At 39.5% G+C, this 18,332-nt stretch overlaps 1 protein-coding gene across 1 annotated transcript in view; it reads left to right on the forward strand.

Moving 5' to 3' along the window:
- The window catches only part of PRKN (parkin RBR E3 ubiquitin protein ligase), a 1,140,411-nt gene that overhangs the window by 751,224 nt on the left and 370,855 nt on the right, over positions 1–18,332 (forward strand). The window contains exon 7 of the mRNA XM_081044895.1: positions 13,326–13,462. Within this exon, the coding sequence (XP_080901021.1) occupies positions 13,326–13,462 (137 nt within the window). The remainder of the gene's footprint in view (positions 1–13,325; positions 13,463–18,332) is intronic.

Genomic DNA, 18,332 nt, shown 5'->3' on the forward strand with positions numbered 1-18,332 from the left:
TTCACATCTATAAGCCCAGTAAGCGAAGGCGCTGTCATCAAACCAGCTGTGCTGCGCTGTCATTGTTCTCTGGGGCCTCTTTGAACCACCTCTTCCCTGATTTCCCACACTGTCTGTGGGTGATCCCACCTCCTGACAGGCCTCAGTCGTCACCTCTGGGCTGATGGGTCCCCCGGCCAAGTTCCAGGTCTGACCTTGTGCCAAGTTCATGGACCACTGCACCTGTTCATTCGGCATCCCAAAGACATCGCACCCTCAGCAAGTCTAGAACGGAGAGATTCCTTCCCATATTTCCATCCTGTGTCAGCCAGTGTGACCAGGGTCAGGGGCTGGATGAAGGCAGTGCTATGCAGTAGTGAGGGGTCTGAGTGGAGCCTAAGCAGACGCGGTGCTGGTGCCTGCTTGGGCACGGGCTGTGGGACGAAGCTGCCTCCCGGCTCCTAAGCCTCAGTGTCCTCGCCTGTCCTCTGTGTAAGGACATTTCACCGCAGTTGCTGTTGTGTAAGTGCCGGGGAGCCACCGATCCTTTCACTCAACAAATATTTTTGAACTTTTCCTACGTGCAAGGCCCGATGTCAGGAACTGAGATTGCAGAGGAGAAAGGCAGACTGGGCCCTGCCCTCCTGAGGCTCTTAAAGTTCAGTGGATTAAATAAATAATGCAGACAAAGCACTTAGCAGGGAGCCTGGCCCGCTGGAAGCATCTGATAAATGTTTAAAAGGAGAAGCTGGATGTAATGCGTGATCTCCTCTCTGCCTCAGGGTAATTAACCTCTGAGTATCCTCCGTTTCACTTCCCAAATATCTCTATCTTCAGCACGGGTGCCCTGTCTAAAGACATTGCCCCACACCCACCCCGCCCCTGCCTCAGGGAGGGACAGCCCTGCCAGCCCACAGTGGGTCATCAGTGCACCTCTCATCGATGACCTGTGCCTAAGCACATGATGGGATCAGTGAATCCAAGTTGGATGAGTAATGGAAATATAGTTTTAAAGTTTTATTCATGTACTGTTTTATTATTAGGCTCACTATCCTTTAATGTAGGCCTTAGGCAAAGAGTTTGAATTAAATTTGTTTGGAAACCACCAGAAAGTCTCCATTTCCATAGAAAGTAATTGGAAAGGTGTTCATTTTATGACAGTGGTCCCCTGGGTTTGGGGACATGATCTTCAGGACGGCTACAAGTGGAGAAATCTACAATTGTTAGTGAAGACGGAAAGCAGCTCAGGAGGAGACATGCAGCTCAGGAGGAGACGTGCAGATGCTGTCGTCCCAGACATTGTCCATCTGACCATGTGTCTACTGCTTGGTCCAGACCACCACCTTATCCCCCAGGAGTACTGCACAGGGTCCCTAGGGCCCCCTTTCTTTCTCATATACCACAATCCACTCCTTACACAAACTTAGAGCGATTTCTTAAACATAAATGACATCTTGGCTTAAAAATGTGTATTGACTTCCCACTTAGAGGAGTTGCATTACTGGCTTTCGACAGAGGCTCCCTATGGCTGACCCATCTCCCCAGACCCTATCCTGGTCCACTCCCCGCCCCCACCTGCTCACCCCGTTCCCATCACACTGCCTTTTCGTTCTTCCAGCATGGCCAGGTGTTCCCACTTCGGGGGCTTTTTCCTAGCTGCTCCTTCCCCTCGCGCCCTCTTCTCCTACATCTGCGTACAGCGTGACATTCAGGGATCGGCGTAAATGTCCGGCCAAGCCAATTGGTAGCAGAGCCACATGGCCCCGCCCCATTTTCTTGTATCACTTTTCATCAGCTAATCACAGTTCCCTTTTCCTTTCTGCCAAGAGGGCGTTGCATGCACTGGGCACTCTCTGGGTGAAACCTGGTCAGCTTAATCAAAAGAAATGGCCTGAATGAAGGGCAACAATGTTTGTTTGCAGCCTTGAGAAGGCTTAGTGCAAACCAGTGAGCTACTACAGACCTCTGACCTTTGCAGAGATCACTGCAAATGTGTGATCTCTGACTCCTTGGCGCTTCTGTTTACCTTCACTTTCTGTCCCTGATCACTCTCAGTCATTCATTCGTTTAGTCCAACAGTCAGTTTGTGAATCATTGAGAGCACGAGCATTTAGTAAACACCAGCTGTAGGCCAGGCACTGGGGATAGCAAAGGGCAGACAGCCTTTGCCTTTATGGAGTCAAGAGCGTGTGCGAGAAACCTTTTCTGTAAAAGGCCAGGCGATGGTCTGGCCTGTGTGGTCCATACGGGCCGGTGACTGCCACCCAACTCTGCCTTTAGGGAGCAAAAGCAACCATAGACAACATGCAAATAAAACTTCATTTACAAAGCAGGCGGCGGGCACAATGGCCCCCAGCTGGAGTGTGCTGACCTCTGGTCTAGAGAGAATGTCGACAAGGAAACATAACTGAAGACACTGTGGTAAGGGGGTCTGAGAGCAGAGCCCAGCAGAGGGCACGTGGCTCTGCCCACGCCCCTCTGTCCTCTGCTGCTGGCTCCGATCACCAGCTGACCTTCTTGAAAAAGAAAAAAAAAAAAAGGAACTTCAAAATTAAATTAACTTTTGTCGAAAGTTATAGAACATATTTTGTTTCTTTTTTTTTTTTTAATATCAATAAACCCTTTTCTGATTTCATTTCAGTATTCTGGTTCAGGACCTCCCTCCCAACGTGTCTTCCAGGAAGTAAAATCTCCAGAAATCCCCAAATTCTTAGCTTTGCGAACAACACATGCATTAGTTCAAATGGCTGTGTAAAACTAGAATCCTACATGTGATACGTGTTTTGCACCTTATTTCAAGTAAGGTTTATGTTCCACAGGCTGACAGTGAGGAATAAATGTTGTGATCATACAAATGGAAGATTTTTAAATCTCAGCATCCAAAAGGTCTTTTGAGAGTGCCGTATCTAACCTGCCATTTCACACACTCTCATTTTATTTATTTTATTTTTTTCAAACAGAAGACATAGGTGATTTTATTTTCCTGGGGTATTTTCTTATTAGTTTCAGGTATACAAAACAATGTAATAGACAGTCACACCGCTCACAAAGTGATCACCCCCCATCTACTACCCCTCTGACATCGTATACAGCTGTTACAATTCCATTAACTCTATTCCCTCTGCTGTGCTTCACATCCCATGACTCTGTGTGTGTGTGTGAGTGTGTGTGTATACATATATGTACGAATATATTTAATTATAGTTGACATTCAATATTATTCAGCTCACACACCCTTATTTTACAGAAATGGTTCTGAGGCCAGCTCCCAGCACAGCCAACTCACACAACCTTTCCCAGGGTTCTTTCTAATCTTCCCCCAACATCCAAGGTCTTGGAATGTGCAGGGCAGGCGATTAATTGCATCTTTGCACAAATTCCCTTATCTGGGTTTTATACATGATTTCATTTGGATTTTTATCATTAGGCCATGTTGATTTTGGTTATTTTCAGGGAAGTATTTTGGCAAGCTACTCACTGCATTTCTGGCTATATGTAAAACAAAAAAACTAAATTAGGAAAATAATTTTACCTACTATGCTGCACAAACTTTTTAATTATGTTGATATTTTAATGCCGAATTCATGTAATGATACCTCAGGAATTTCACAATACCTCCTCATTTTGAGACATTTTCATTATAGAACTTTGTAAGTTCTGTTTTAAGATGTCTGCAATCTTTCAGGCAAGTTCTTCATTTAAAACTGCTCTACGTCAGAGGACCTGATTTTTAATGTTTCTCCGATAAAATGAATAAAAGACCTGACATCCTATTAGCATTCATTCATTCATTCACTTTATGAATGTGCAAGGTTTGGTGAGATGGCAGCAAAAGATGTAAAATTTCAAGCACTCCGTGTCTGTAAGAATTTCCCCTGTTAAGTAGCTCCTAACATCCACGACCACTGGAACGATTCTTAGCACATTAATATTTCCTGTCATGAGATCTGGGGATACACCAGAATAATTTATTTCACAGTGGGGTTCTTATCTAAACAAGATCTGTCTTCATATCTTTCTCGATGTAGCACAGTGCAGTGGAGCTGGGCATTATCTGCTTCTAGCTGTTATTCACAAAAGAAAAAACAAAGGCAGAAACGTGCATGCGTCGGCATATGTTACAGATGGCAACTCCAACAACGGAATAGTTGTGTCACACAGCAGCTCTCTGCGAGCGCTGTGACCCAGAAAGCATGGTATGTTAAACCTGGCATCAGCTTTCTTGAGCTATACGCACAGTCTGAACAGAGTGAGCTCTGAGATTGCAACTCAGAAGAACGTGGCTCTTATAAATATAATTTTGAGCATCCGTGGACTTTTATAATTACAATTTTGAGAATTGAAATTAATTCCATTAGTTGGGAGATAGGAAAGTAATGTGATAATTTTTCATGAGACGCATCTTGCTCTCATGGGCCAAACACCCTTTGGAATTGTTAATTTCATTTCGTTACATGCAACAGTTATTTTGTTATGATTTACCCATTATTTACAATTATTTGTCAGTGTCTGTTTGGTATAAATGCCTTTAGCAAGAAAATTTGGGGATGTACACCAAGTCATTGTAACGAATTATTACAAAAAAGCGTTGACCTCTTTGCTTTTAAAAATTTAACTTTTAAGAAAGAAAAGTTTATTCTTTAATTCTAAATCGCATTGTTACATTATGTTGTTTCTAGTCTAACACTTCTAGAAATTAATGGTTTGGGTTCAACGTGTCAACAGTAATTACATTTAGAAGTATAAATAAACAATATTAAAATCAAATGATTTTTTTCAAAGATTGACACCATCTGGAGGAAATTAATAATCCATTAATTCTCTTTTGTAACCATGGCTTCATATTTTTATTTTGTATATGCTATTTATTGTTAATGGTTCAAAATGATATAAATGATAGGTCCTAATTCAACTACACGTAAGGTGTTATATAAACTTAAAACATTGACTTACATGTGGGAGTTATGAAGCAGTATCATAATGTTTTAGTTTCATTTTTAATTTCTGGAGGAATTCAGAACTTTGATAAAGGCTAAGGGGGTAATATAAAAATATATAATATGGTTCCCTGGCCCTACCTAACTTTATTCCATTTTCAGTGTTTTTACATGCTTTCCCTCTTCCCTCTAGTTTCTTGATCAGGCTAACTCCTTCTTGCCTTTTAGTTTATATGTTTCTTCTTTCAGGAGACATTCTCTGCCTGACCAATACTGGATTAAGTTACTTCTCATTAGTTTTCCCAAAATGCTTCAGACTTATATCTCTCTCACCCTTAGATAGAATTCCTTGGGGAGAACTATATCTCCCCCTCCCCACATGGAACAAAGGTGCCAGCACACAGCAACTCCTCAGTTGGTATGTTTTGAGTTTGAGCCGGTGAGACCTGACATAGACTCATGAAACAATGCAAATGATATGAAATAAAACACTAAGTTGAATATATAAAAATAATACTTTATAAACATAAGCATACAGGAAATTAGGGAGTGAGTGGAGAATCAATGTGAGCTAGAGTTTTACTGAAAAAAGCTTTCTGAAGGAGGTTAGATTTGAGCTGAAACTTGACCATGTTGGCGGAAATGAAGACAAGTAGGGAAGAAGTTTGCACACAAGGAGAAGAGCATAAGGAAGAAGGTGGTCTGGAAGCTAAGTGGAGACTGATCTGAGAGAAACAGAAGAATTTGTGAATGGCAATTTGGGGGATTCACATTATGGGGTAAATCTAGCTTGTGGGGGTTTCTGAAAGGCAGAAGGAAATCCTGGGGTGTTAATGCATTAGCACTGGGTAACTATAATTTTGGCCAAGACCTGCCGCGATGAAAGCTACTTTAGAATACCTTCCGCTGAGGTGTGCTGATTAAAGTGCATAGGGGGCCAGGGTGGGAGGAAGACAGTCGACATAGCATGCGTGTGACTTAGCTGTCAGCCAGCATGATGCTAACCAGTCAGAATTCAGATTACACCAATACTCGAAGACCTAACCCTTTGGCTCTAGAAACCATTACTTCCCTTCTCTTTATGTTGACTCAGCCATTTCTATAGCTCCTGCTTTGTAGATTCTCGTAATCACTGAGTATACATTGAAAGGAAACAGGTCTGAAACAGAAAAAGTGGCTGCTACTTGAAACGCCCACATTGCTCTACATGACAGGAAGTAGAAAAGTCAACACATCAACAGGAACGCGGTTAACTTGATAGGGAGCCGTTAAGTAAAGAGCCCTGGTCCACAACAGAAGGCCTTACGCAGAGCACTGGCCCGGGACCCCCACCCCACCCCACATAAAGGAGATCAAGCTTTAGCCCCGCTGCAGAAAAGATGCCCATGAAACTGTAAGGTGTCACCTTGCAAGCACTTGTGACAATTTGAAATATTTTGGTATTATAATCGCAGGATACACAAAAGCAGGTTGTCTTCCAGGAATGAATTTGCACATTAATGACAAGCAAGTTTGCAGAGTATTCATCAGTGGGATGAAACTTTGGAACAGACGCTGAGGTTAGAAATTCTCTTGAATTCAATAATATTTAATGCCACAGATGGGATATAGAATTACTGAAAGAGGATTATAGAGGAATTTTGCCAATTAGGAAAGAAGAGAAAGAGTTTATATCTTCTTAATCATTTTCTTCATAGCATGTTTACTCTTATCATTTTATATAATATTTTATTTAAGGCCTTTATAAACAAGGGAAGCCATTTAGTTTGCTTCCTATCTTCCCTCTGTATGGACTGAGGAAAAGCTATCATGGGACTGCCCCACGCACCCCAGACCCTGTGTTAGGTGGTCTCTAGACCCATCCTTGTGGTAGCACTACTACACTATGACATAATTACTTGTTTGTCTTCAACCCTATAGAACTGTGACCTTCTGAGGGGAAGGACCCTGTCTTGTTTACTTTGATGTGACATCGACAGGACAATACCTGGCTTGTAGCGGTTTTTCAAAACTACTGGCAGAATTGACAAATGAAAGTGATTCTAGGATGTAGACATAGTCTTTACCTTGGGTATGTTGCATATGCTGAAATACTGGATCTCCTGCAAGTAAGCTTGCAAAGCCAGCGTCAACCCTTTTTGTGTGTGTGCAGCAAAGTGAACTGGATAGAGCAGAGAGCACGTGCACAGAGGAGACGGGAAGAAATTGGAGGTGTAGCTAATGAGCTCGTCCAGGAGCTGTGTGCAGTGCCGTAATAGGATTCTGAGTCCAAGCAGACGAATGGGCAAGTGAACTCAACTTTGGGATTTTAAACTTGGCTGCTAGAAGGAATTTTGAAGGTCATTCAACTGTTGAAGCTTATTTTAATTTCTAAGAGTTGAGTCTATCAATTAGTATGTTGGATGAGGGACCTCTCCAGTGACTGGGCTTTCTCATTTGGCTAACTCACATAATGAACTCACATGACATATGTGCCTGAAATGTGATCTCCGGCACTTCTGCAGGCTGGCCGTGTGTTGGAGACTTTTTTATCTGTAGTGCAGTTGGGCAATTAATAGGTAATGTTGCTAAATGTAGATTAAGTGAAAATGCATTTGGTTTCCAAGATTTCAGTCATTTATTTATTTATTGTTTATAAGCTATCTCTAGCTGAAAGCGATTTAAAGTGACAGTTGAAAAAGATAAATTCAAGTCACTTCATTGTGTAGTTTTCCTCCTCTAATGATTTTTATAGAATTAATTGCTTTATAAAATTCCCAGGAATCATAGTTGTTGATGTACTGAGGGTTTGTAGACAGCTTTGAGGGATTGCTAACTGGGGCATGACGTCTGTGTTGAGTTGCACAGACTAAATACTGTAAAAACAACACGCGAATTTTTGAGGGTCAAGTTGGGTTAGCCAAATTTAAGGACTAACTGTCTCCCTCCAGTGAGGATATTTTATTTTTATCTCCTCAATGATTTGCACTTAATAGCTGCATTCTAACTATAAAAGCATCGCTTTTCATTGCATTTTGGATGATTCTACTATCTATCATCTATCTATCTATCTATACATATACACACATATATACACATATATGTATATATATGTATGTGTATATTATATATGTATATCCCAACTTGACCCTCAAAAAATTCACGTGTTGTTTTTACAGTATTTAGTCTGTGCAACTCAATATAGATGTTATGCCCCAGTTATCAATCCCTCAAAGCTGTCAACAAACCCTCGGTACATGAACAACTATGACTCCTGGGAATTTTATACATATGTTGCAAGCATATACATACACATATATATATATATATATATATATATATATATATATATACACACATGTATTTGTATTTGATGTTGCTTCTCATTGGCGTGAAGGAAGAAAGCAGCTCCACTGGCTGACTCAGCACACCCCCTCTGTGCTCTGGACTTGACAGCTTCCATCTCTTCTGCTCTTGATCTGCATTTTTCTCCATCTGCATTCCCTGGAATCCTGACTCTCCTTCAAATGCCACTACTTGCATAAATCCTTCTCTGATCTGCTAAGTATCCTCTCTTCCTCCTCTAAACCTTATTAGTTGCATTGCTGCATTTGAAAGAAATTGTCCTAAAACTTAGTGGCTTAAGATAACAGTAAATGTTATCTCACACTGTTGCAGTGCCTCAGGAGTTTGGGAGCAGCTTAGCTGGATGGTTCAGGGCATGCCATGAAGTTACAGTGAAGATGTCACCTGAGGGCTACAGTCACCTGAAGGCTTGCCTTGGGCCGGACAATCTGCTTCAGAGGTGACTAACTCAGGTGGCTGCCAAGTCAGTGCTGGCTGTTGGCGACAGGCCCCAGGTCCTAGCCACTAGGGACTTCTCCATAGGACAGCTGGAGGGTCTCGCAACATGGCCAAACTTCCTTCAGAGCAAGTGGCCCAGGAGAGAGCACAGGCCAAAGCTGCAGTGTTTTTTCCAGTCAAGTCCTGGAAATCACTCGTTGTCGTTTTTGCATTTTCCCTGTTGTAGCACCGGTCATTCGGTCATTCGTTGAGGTGTGGAAACCAGTAGGTGGGGCTCACTGGGAGCCTGTGGGAGCTTGCTGAGCACCAAGCCTGCTCACTGCCTGCACCTCTCACCTAACGGAAATATTCTACTCTGTATCCGTTAGTTGTGTCCCTCTCCTACCCATTTTATTAGATTTGGGTTTTACACTTGCTCCCTTATCTTTTCATATCTAAAAATTTCTGGGACATTCTATTCGATATGTGTCACATTGAGTTGATAAGTTACAACCACAGCCTCTCCTTTAATAGGTATGAATGAAGATGTGTATGTGAGAAAGAAGTAGACAAACAGAGACGAAAAAATAGATTTTGGCAGATAGATAGATAGAGATAGAGGTAGAGATAGAGAGGGCGAGAGAACAAGAACAAATGAGGTAGAGAGCAGATTAAACTGCACATTTTATCATATAAATATGAAAACTGTTGCTATTTTATAGATAATAGAGAACTAATCTGCAGTAGTTCAAATGTTTGGACCCCTGTGTAATGATATTCTACTCTGTGATATATGTGGATGGCTGCCGTAGTTTTTGCTATGACTCCTTCAGTTACGCGTAATATTCAGAAGGCCTTTGGATCAGTCCTTTAATAAACGTGGGGAAGTCATTGCTTACAAATAACTCTTCAATAATGTCAAGTGTAGCATTTATAATTCCTTTTATATATGATTGAGAACTTTATGTAACCTTTGATTAACTGCTTTGTAACCTGGCTCACTGGGGCAAAATCGTTTTCTAGATTGATCAATTAACATTTATATGTAATTTGAGCAAAGGGCACAGAGGAATGTCAGGAGGAACAAAGACCCAAGAGAAGATAAGTTCTGGCAGGTTCTTCTCAGAAATGTCACTCCTATCCATCTTCTCAGTCCCATTCTCGAAACCACCAGCACTCCATCGTCAAGTTCCTTAGTGACTTGTGTGTGACTTATTAAAATGACCTCCAAGTGGTTTTCACGACTTCCGGCTTCTGTCCTTCCAAACTGTCCTCAGGACTGAACTTTCTGAAACATCACGCCCTTCCCATGTTTCAGGGCCTTCCGGAATCCAAGGACCTAGGGCCATATTCTGAGTCAGTCTGCTAGAGTCCCCACTGCCACTGCCCCTGGCCACAATTGTGTCTGTCCCAACGCTTTTCATGTCTCTCTCACTCTTCCTGGGCTCCCATGTGACATTTGTGCCACATACGTGTCGTGTCCCCAGACTGTGCACCGCGATTGTGTACATATGTGTTTCCCAACCAACACTCATACCAATTATGACTCTAAGGTGTTTATTCTTTCATTCAGTGCTGTATTCCACATGTGTTTATTAAGGGCCACTTTAGCCAATGTAGTTGCTCAATGAGTAGCTGAGTAAAAAAAAAAAATGTATGAATGGGAGCAGAGAAAATATAAGATAAGAACACTCCGTGCATCTGTGCGCTGGTACCACCTGTAACTATCGATTCCGTCACTCGTGTGCTCGGCTTGGTGTTTGGTGAGGCAAGAGGCATGGGGCCGTCAGTCATGTGTGGCCTCTGTTGTGGCCTCAGGACATTTCATTCGGTGCTGACAGCTAAGACGGTAATGTGTGAAACGCGGAATAAGAGCACTTTGTGATGGGCTCTGTGGAGGAAATAGGAGAACAGGACGAATCAGTGAAGAGCTGGGCTCCTGAAAAAATTCCTTGGAGGTCTTTAGTCTTGAACTGGACCTTGCAATTTTGATTTAAATATAAAAACTAGTATTATGCTGCTAGGGGTGGACAACAAAGAGTACGTATGAGTCTAGGAGTAAAGGAACTAGAAGTACGCTAGGGTATGCAAGCATCACGCCGACCGGCCTGCGTGGAGACCGAGAGAGGACCAGGGGTACGGTACAGTCGGGGTGCTTTGTTTCAGGAGGATGAAATGGAGAAAAACATGTAACGTTCCAAGCAAGTTTCCTAACCCAAGTAGGTGCTCCTAAATACTACTGTTCCTCTATTTCCTCTTTTATCTAGCACTTAGGAAGTCAATTATATAGTCCCTCTAGCCATGAAATGATTTGTACTCATTTTCTCGGGTGACTCAACTGATTAATCTAATAACCTTTCTCTGTGTGTCCTGCTAACTTGTTCATAAGTACTAGGGTTATTCTTAATAAGACAGAAGCAATCTTGCCTCGTAACTACAATAAAATATCCAACAGGCTGATCATTCTATGTGAAATATATACCTATACATAACATGTATATCTGTGTCTATATCTTTTTTACTCAAATTCTCAGTGTGGGGAGGGGCATGCTGGACGACTGTGTCCTTCATTTTGCTGGGTGTGTCTGTCCATGCCCCAAACATCGGGCTTCTAAAACCTTCCCGAACGTGGTGGGCCCCGGATCCCCACAGGCTTCACCTCACACCACGGCCTCTGATGCAGTTATAACACCATTTCTTGCTGATCTATCTGTTCCCGGTAGTAGGGTGTTATCTGTGGAGATGAGCAATCACTGTCCTGCGGGTTTGGATGGTCTGAGTCCTTTGGGAACATATTCAAACTAAAATCAAAACTGTAGTGTGTCCTGTTGTCCACACATGAACGAGAACTCTTTCTAATTTTCCTTCTAATAGGGATGGGAAAAAACTCATTTGTTAGACCAATAGCTGCATACCACGTGCCTTACCATCTCTAAAAGTCACTGTGACAGTAGTTTACATGCCGACAGCTTTGGCTTTAAGTTTTCTTTATAATTATTCTACAAGGTAATTGCTAAGCTTTCTTCTTAACCTAGCTATATATAGGAACATTTTTATAAATGTTCTAATATTTTCTCCCGGATTTCCATATGTTGATAGCAGACTAAGCTACTTAGTCTATAAAGGCTAAATCGACCATGTTGCTAAAGGCAGAATGGACAGTATTTTTCACAGAACTTAGCTGTGTGTGAGAGGAGCAGGTAAAACAGCCACTCGGTGGGATCACAAACAGTGAATAAGGTGTGTGTGTCCTGTGCCTGTGTGCATGCGTGACTCAGGCTAGACCTAGGAAAACGTTACATTGTATCATCTTCAAGGGGAAAGCTGTTACCAGAAAAAAGGTTGAAAGAACACAGTCATGGCTTAATTGAAATTGACCCCGGAGATGGAGTTGGTGTCCCCAGAAGGACTTCAGATGGGAAATAGAAGCACATCAAAATATTTAGTGACAGACACTATTGCTCAGATTAAGTTGACCATTTTCCTGTAGATCCATGACATTAAAATACCAAGGTTGTTTTTTTTCCCCCATTTTGTTTTTTTGTATTAGATATTGCTTTGAAATAAGTGGGAAAACAGAATTTTGGAAACCTTTTAATAGTTAAAATATTATCTTCTAATATTAATGTTTAGCATCAGTTTTTCTGGGAAAAGAGCTTTTGAAGGACTCTTTTATCTGTTAGGAATTGTGTGTCGAATGAAAACTATTTTGTTATCATTGCATAGAGAATAGGCTTATCTAATAAACTCCAATGACTTTCATACTATTAAAATTGCCTCGGGGCTGATGTCAAATTAATATATTCAATCTGTCTCCTTTTTGTCATAAAATTGTATGGTTCATTTGCCAGCAAAAATATATGTGGTTATTCAGGAGATTTTTTTTTTTCCCTACAGGAAGCCAAAACTTTTAGGACTTGTATATATCAATGCATTTGTAATCTCCTAACCATACTTTGAGAAATTGGATATTTGGGTGAGATGGGGGTGGCAGAATAGACAAAATGTTGTAGTAGAAGAATCTCTGCTGGGAAATCTTTTAGTTTGAAATCCTACTCTTCTACTTAGCAATGAAATACGAGCTCTTGTTTCACATGCCTACTTTGCTGTGATAGTAACTTTCTTTTGATTTTGGGGAAGTTCAGATTCTATATATTATTATAAATTAAATTTAAGGAACATTTATGTAAAACCTTACAATGCCTGGTACTACGAGATTTTCAGTGTAAAGCACGCGCAGTATCTACTTTCAAGAAGGTCACAGTCCATCAGAGAGGAGAAACTTATCAATACTGTGATGTGATGGTGGATCAGTAGAAATACATGTAAGTGTGTGGGTTGATTAGTAAGTTAATCAGGGAAGGCTTCTAGAGAAAGGGTATATCTGAGCTTGGGTTTAAACAGTTGATTGGTAAATCTGTTAACATCAAAAATACGAAATTAAGAAAATCAGCGTTCTCTATGGTCAGTGGACTGCTTCCAGCTTTGAAGACCCGGTGCTAACATGTACGAGCTCAGTGCTGAGCAGCAGGTCTGCATACAGAGCATACGCTAAGCGAGCCGATGGGGTTACCAAGTGTCCTACCACACATGTCGCCTTTCCACCCTTATGGGCACTAAAGACAATGTCCTTCTTTATCCATCCAGGAGCCCTGTCCTGGTTTTCCAGTGCAACGACCGCCATGTGATTTGCTTAGACTGTTTCCACTTGTACTGCGTGACGAGACTCAACGACCGGCAGTTTGTCCATGACCCTGAGCTCGGCTACTCTCTGCCTTGTGTGGGTAAGTCGAGCACTGTTTCACCCTGTTTTTAATGCTCATCAAGAATAGAAGGCGAACTATTGATGTGAAATGTGGATATACCCAATCCCTAGCCGGAGGGTTGAAAATTCAAATACCTATTTGATCATCGCTGGGCAAGAAACATTGTTTGGGTCACCAAAAAAGATACAACACTAGGGTATGAAAGAATTGCATTGAATTAGCAAATGCATAACCTGCATAAAGGCATTGAAAGTGAAATTTGAAACATGACTCAGCCAAGGTACATAGAGTATATCTGTGGGTTCACCCTGTGCGTTATAGGTTTATTACCCTGGATCTACAGCAGCAGTGTCCAAATTTTTAAATCGTGCTACAAATTTGGAGCACACACATACACATATGTATGGGAGAACATATATTTAACAAAGAAATGAAAGGAGAATGAGATAAAACCAAAATAAGATTTGATTTTTTTTTTTTTTTTTTTTTTTTTTTTTTAGCTTCCAACATTTACAAAACATCCTTTCCTTGGATTGTACTATTGTTATTACATGTACTTTTGTTTTAATTTAGGTGAAATTTCCATAGCATACACTTTACCGTTTTAATGTGTACAATCGGTGGCATTCTGTGTAGTCACGGTATTAGCACTCACCACTCAGCTCTTTACTTCCAAAATTTTTCCAGCACCCTGGAAAAGTAGCCCATATCCTTTAAGTAATCACTCCCCAATCCCTCTTGCGCCCATCTCCGGGCACCCCTGTGGTCTGCCTCTGGATTTGCCAATTCTGGACACTTCATATAACAGGAATCATGCCGTAGGTGACCTTTCATGTCTGCCTTCTTAGCATGATGTGTTTGAAGTTCATCCAAGTTGTCTCATGTATCTTCATTCCTTTTTATGACTGAATAATATTTCACTATCTGGATATGTGACAATTTGCTTATTCATTCATTTGTTGATGGGTACTTGCGTTGTTTCCTCCATTTGGTTATTCCAAATAATGCTGTGTCATGTGATAATTGTATGGTTAACCGTTTGAAGAACAAAGAGCTACCAAACGATTTTCCGTAGCTGCTGCACCGTTTTGCATTACCACCAAGGACTTGTAAGCATTCCTGTTTCTTCACAGCCTCAAAACACCTGTTATTTTTCAGTGCTTTTTAAATAGCCCTCCTATTAAGTGTGAAGTGGTATCTGATTGTGGTTCGATTTGCATTTGCTTTGTGACCAGTAATGTTGAATATCTTCTCCTATGCTTGTTTGCCATTTAAATATCTATTGGGAGAAATGCCTATTCCAGTCCTTTGTGTATTTTTTAATTGGGTTGTTTGTCTTGTTGTTGAGTAGAACACATTCTTGATGTATTCTGGACACTGGACCCATATCAGATACATGATTTGCAAACACTTCTCCTATTGTATAGGTTGGTGATAATGTCCTTTGGTACACAGAACTTTTTAATATTGATGAAGTTCAGTTTATCTCTTTTTTCTGTAGCTGCTTGTACTTTTGGTGTCAAATGTAAGAATCCATTGCCAAATCCAAGGTCATGAAAATGTACCCCTATGTTTTCTTTTAATAGCTCAGCTCTTGTATTTAGGTCATTGATCCATTTTGAGTTAATTTTTATATATGGAGTGAGGTAAGGGCCCCTATTTCATTATATATTTGTTTTTAGTTACTGCAATGTGAGTAAATATGCTTCACTGATTTTGAAAATTCTGGTTGGAAACTATGTGATACCTTGACTGAATTGGCAGGGTTTTTTTAAGTTTAGTTTATTTCAATACTTAGTTTTAATCTTGATCAGAGCTGAAAAATATAATCATAATTATTTCACAGATCCAAATGGAAGTAGGTAATTGTATTGTTAACTTTGTAAATTATGATCTAGTTGTTTTTCAAATATATCTGCCATCAATGCAATGATTTTTACATTAAGATTTATATAACATATATGTCAATATATTGATAAGAAAAACTCATTAAAAGGTATTGTGTTTTTATATTTTTAACAAAAGGGTTCAAAAGTCAGTGAAACATTGATTTGAAGTTTGGAAGATTCTGTTTTCTGTTTTTAATGTGACATTGTATTGATAAACCTTCCTCCTTCACAAAACCATATAACATAGAAATATTTCTAAATCTCCATTTTCAAATCTCTTTATAGTCAAGGTACTTTTAAAAATCAGTTTATTCCTCACTGATTTTTAAATTTTAAACCTTTCTCATTATAGAAAATTATAAAGAAGTAAGTAAAGAAAAATGGAACAATTACCCCGCTTGTACACATTAGATAGGCTTTCTAGTATAACAAGAAATTCTATATACTATATACTAGGTTGGTCACTGTTTCTAGACCTAGTTGAAAGAGCTGGGAAACATATTTTTGTTTGTTTGTTTGTTGTTGTTTTTTTAAAGTATAAACTCCAATGTTAGTTATACGGACATTTCCAGTTCCAATTCAGGGTTATGGAATTTTTATTTAAAGTTACTAATCTTACAACTGTTGTCGCTTCTTCTCTTAGAAAAAATGTTAATACTAAGTGATATCAACATGATTACTCATCGGTCTTTAGTTACAATACCCACATAATAGTATCAGTATTAAAATACTGACACCATCACCAAAGTATGATTATGGAAAACAATCTTAAGATTTTTGCAGCTTGTTTTGTCATTAGGATATATTCCTATAGGGACATAGAACCATGTACAGTTACTGTATAGTTAGGTCACCAATCACATACGTATTTTATTTTTCTTTGAATTGCTTTTAAAATTTATTTTGTTTTTTATAATTATGTAAAATATTAACATAATTCCAAAGTCGAAGCTATAAAACAAGTTACTTTCAAAGAAAGAGGTTTTATCCTATTCATTTCAGTGTTCCTTTTCTTCCCCAGATAGAGGTAAATAAAGGTAAAACTTTATTTGAAAAATCCCCTATTTTAAACACATGTAAACAAATTACTAATGACATTAATATGGATTTGTGTCACCCCTTTCTTAAGTAGAAAGTGGGATACTGTGCATGTTTTTTCTCCACCTTTGTTTTTTTCCCCACTATACATTATATATTATATTCTGGAGATCACTCCCTAGTAATAGTGTATGGATAGTTTCTCCATTTAAAAAAAATAGCTCACTGAATTCCATTGTGTGTATATACCTTACTTTTTCTTATTGGTCAATGCTTAGTTTTCATTTTTGTATTAGAAATATTGCTGCAATGAATACACTTGTATGCACACATATTTTCATAATTTTGTCAGACTATATGATTAAGATCGATTCCTAGAAGTGGAATTATTGTATCAAAGGGAAAATGTATGTTTATTTTTCTCTTTCCAAATTCCTCTCCTAACACTGTGCCACTTTTCCTTCCCACCGGCAATGGGTAAAGGCAGCAGTTTTTCCTACTGCCTCATGGGCAGAGTGCGTAAAAGACTTTCGGATTTTTCCCCCAATCTTATATTTGAGAAAAGGTATTTCTACACAGTTCTTTTTTTCCCCTTATTTTGAAAAAGATTGAGTACTCTTTGATAAGTTTAAGATCCTTTTGCATTTCTTTGTCTGAATCATTTTTAAAATATCACCTTTTTTTAAGAGACAGGTTAAGTGACTATATTGAATATATATTTTTTCAAAAATATTTTCTGTGTAGCACAGTATTGACAGTACTTTACAGTCACAGGAAAGGTAAAGAAAGCTGACTCACTTATATTTTTATAAAGAATGTATGTAAACTAGCCTTCATTTTGCTAGTTCTTTGCCAGAAGATAACTAACAACCTCTCTGTGACACAAAAGGTCTGCGTGACCAAGCTCTGTCTCACTGAAATGCATTATGTGGATTCTAATATAGGGTTGTTATCTTTTAAATACCTTTAATTTTTTTTTAATCTTGTCTTTCCTTAGAACTTTATGCACTCCTATCCTGTTTTCAATTTCTTTGTTTTAATAGTGAGTGGGGCAGGGAATGTATGAATTTTAAATATGCTACTTTGTGTTTTTCCTTTGGAATCCTTTTAAATATATTTTGTGAATGCATTTACCTCATTATTGGTCATTTAAACATAATGCTCCATAAAATCTTGCTTTCAGTTTTCAAAATGCCACTTACTATTGAAAACGTATCTTCTATGGTTGCTCTTTCCTTACTTTTCAACGACAATAAGCAGAAAGCTACCTATATATGTATTTTGTTATTAAAAGAGAATGTAGTAAATGAGCATAGGCTGAGGCAGGTTAGAAGCAGCTGTACTGAAATCCAATTGTGTAACAAGCGTTCTACACCCCAGAATTAATTCCAGTACTTATTTTTTTGTATCTTCAATATTTATATATATGCTGGCCCCCCTTATGTGTGGTTTCGCTTTGCAAGATTTCAGTTATTCCCTGCCAATGACGGGCTGAAAATAGTCAATGGAAAATTCCAGAAATAAACAATTCATAAAGTTTACATTGCACACTGTTCTGAGGAATGTGATGAAATCTTGCACCATCCCACTCTGTCCCTCCAGAAGGTGAATCACGCCAATTAGTCACTGCATCCATCTTGGTTATCAAATCGACTGGTGCTTGTCACACTGTCACAGTACTTGTGTTAAGTCAACCTCCTGTTACTAATGGCTCCAAAGTGCAAGAGTAGTGATGCTGGCACTTGGGATATGCCAACGAGAAGCTGTAACTTGTTTCCTTTCAATGAAAAGTTGAGGATGGTACAGTAAGATAGTTTGAGTCAGACGTGGGGGAGAGGGGAGTCCTAATATATAAATTAAACTTTATCATAGTATATATGTATAAAAAAGAACATAGTGTATATATAGGGTTCAGTACTATTTGCAATTTCAGGCATCCGCTGGTGATCTTAGAACTTGCC

The sequence above is a fragment of the Rhinolophus hipposideros genome (assembly GCF_964194185.1).
Source record: "Rhinolophus hipposideros genome assembly, chromosome: 3".
Lineage (NCBI taxonomy): Eukaryota > Metazoa > Chordata > Mammalia > Chiroptera > Rhinolophidae > Rhinolophus > Rhinolophus hipposideros.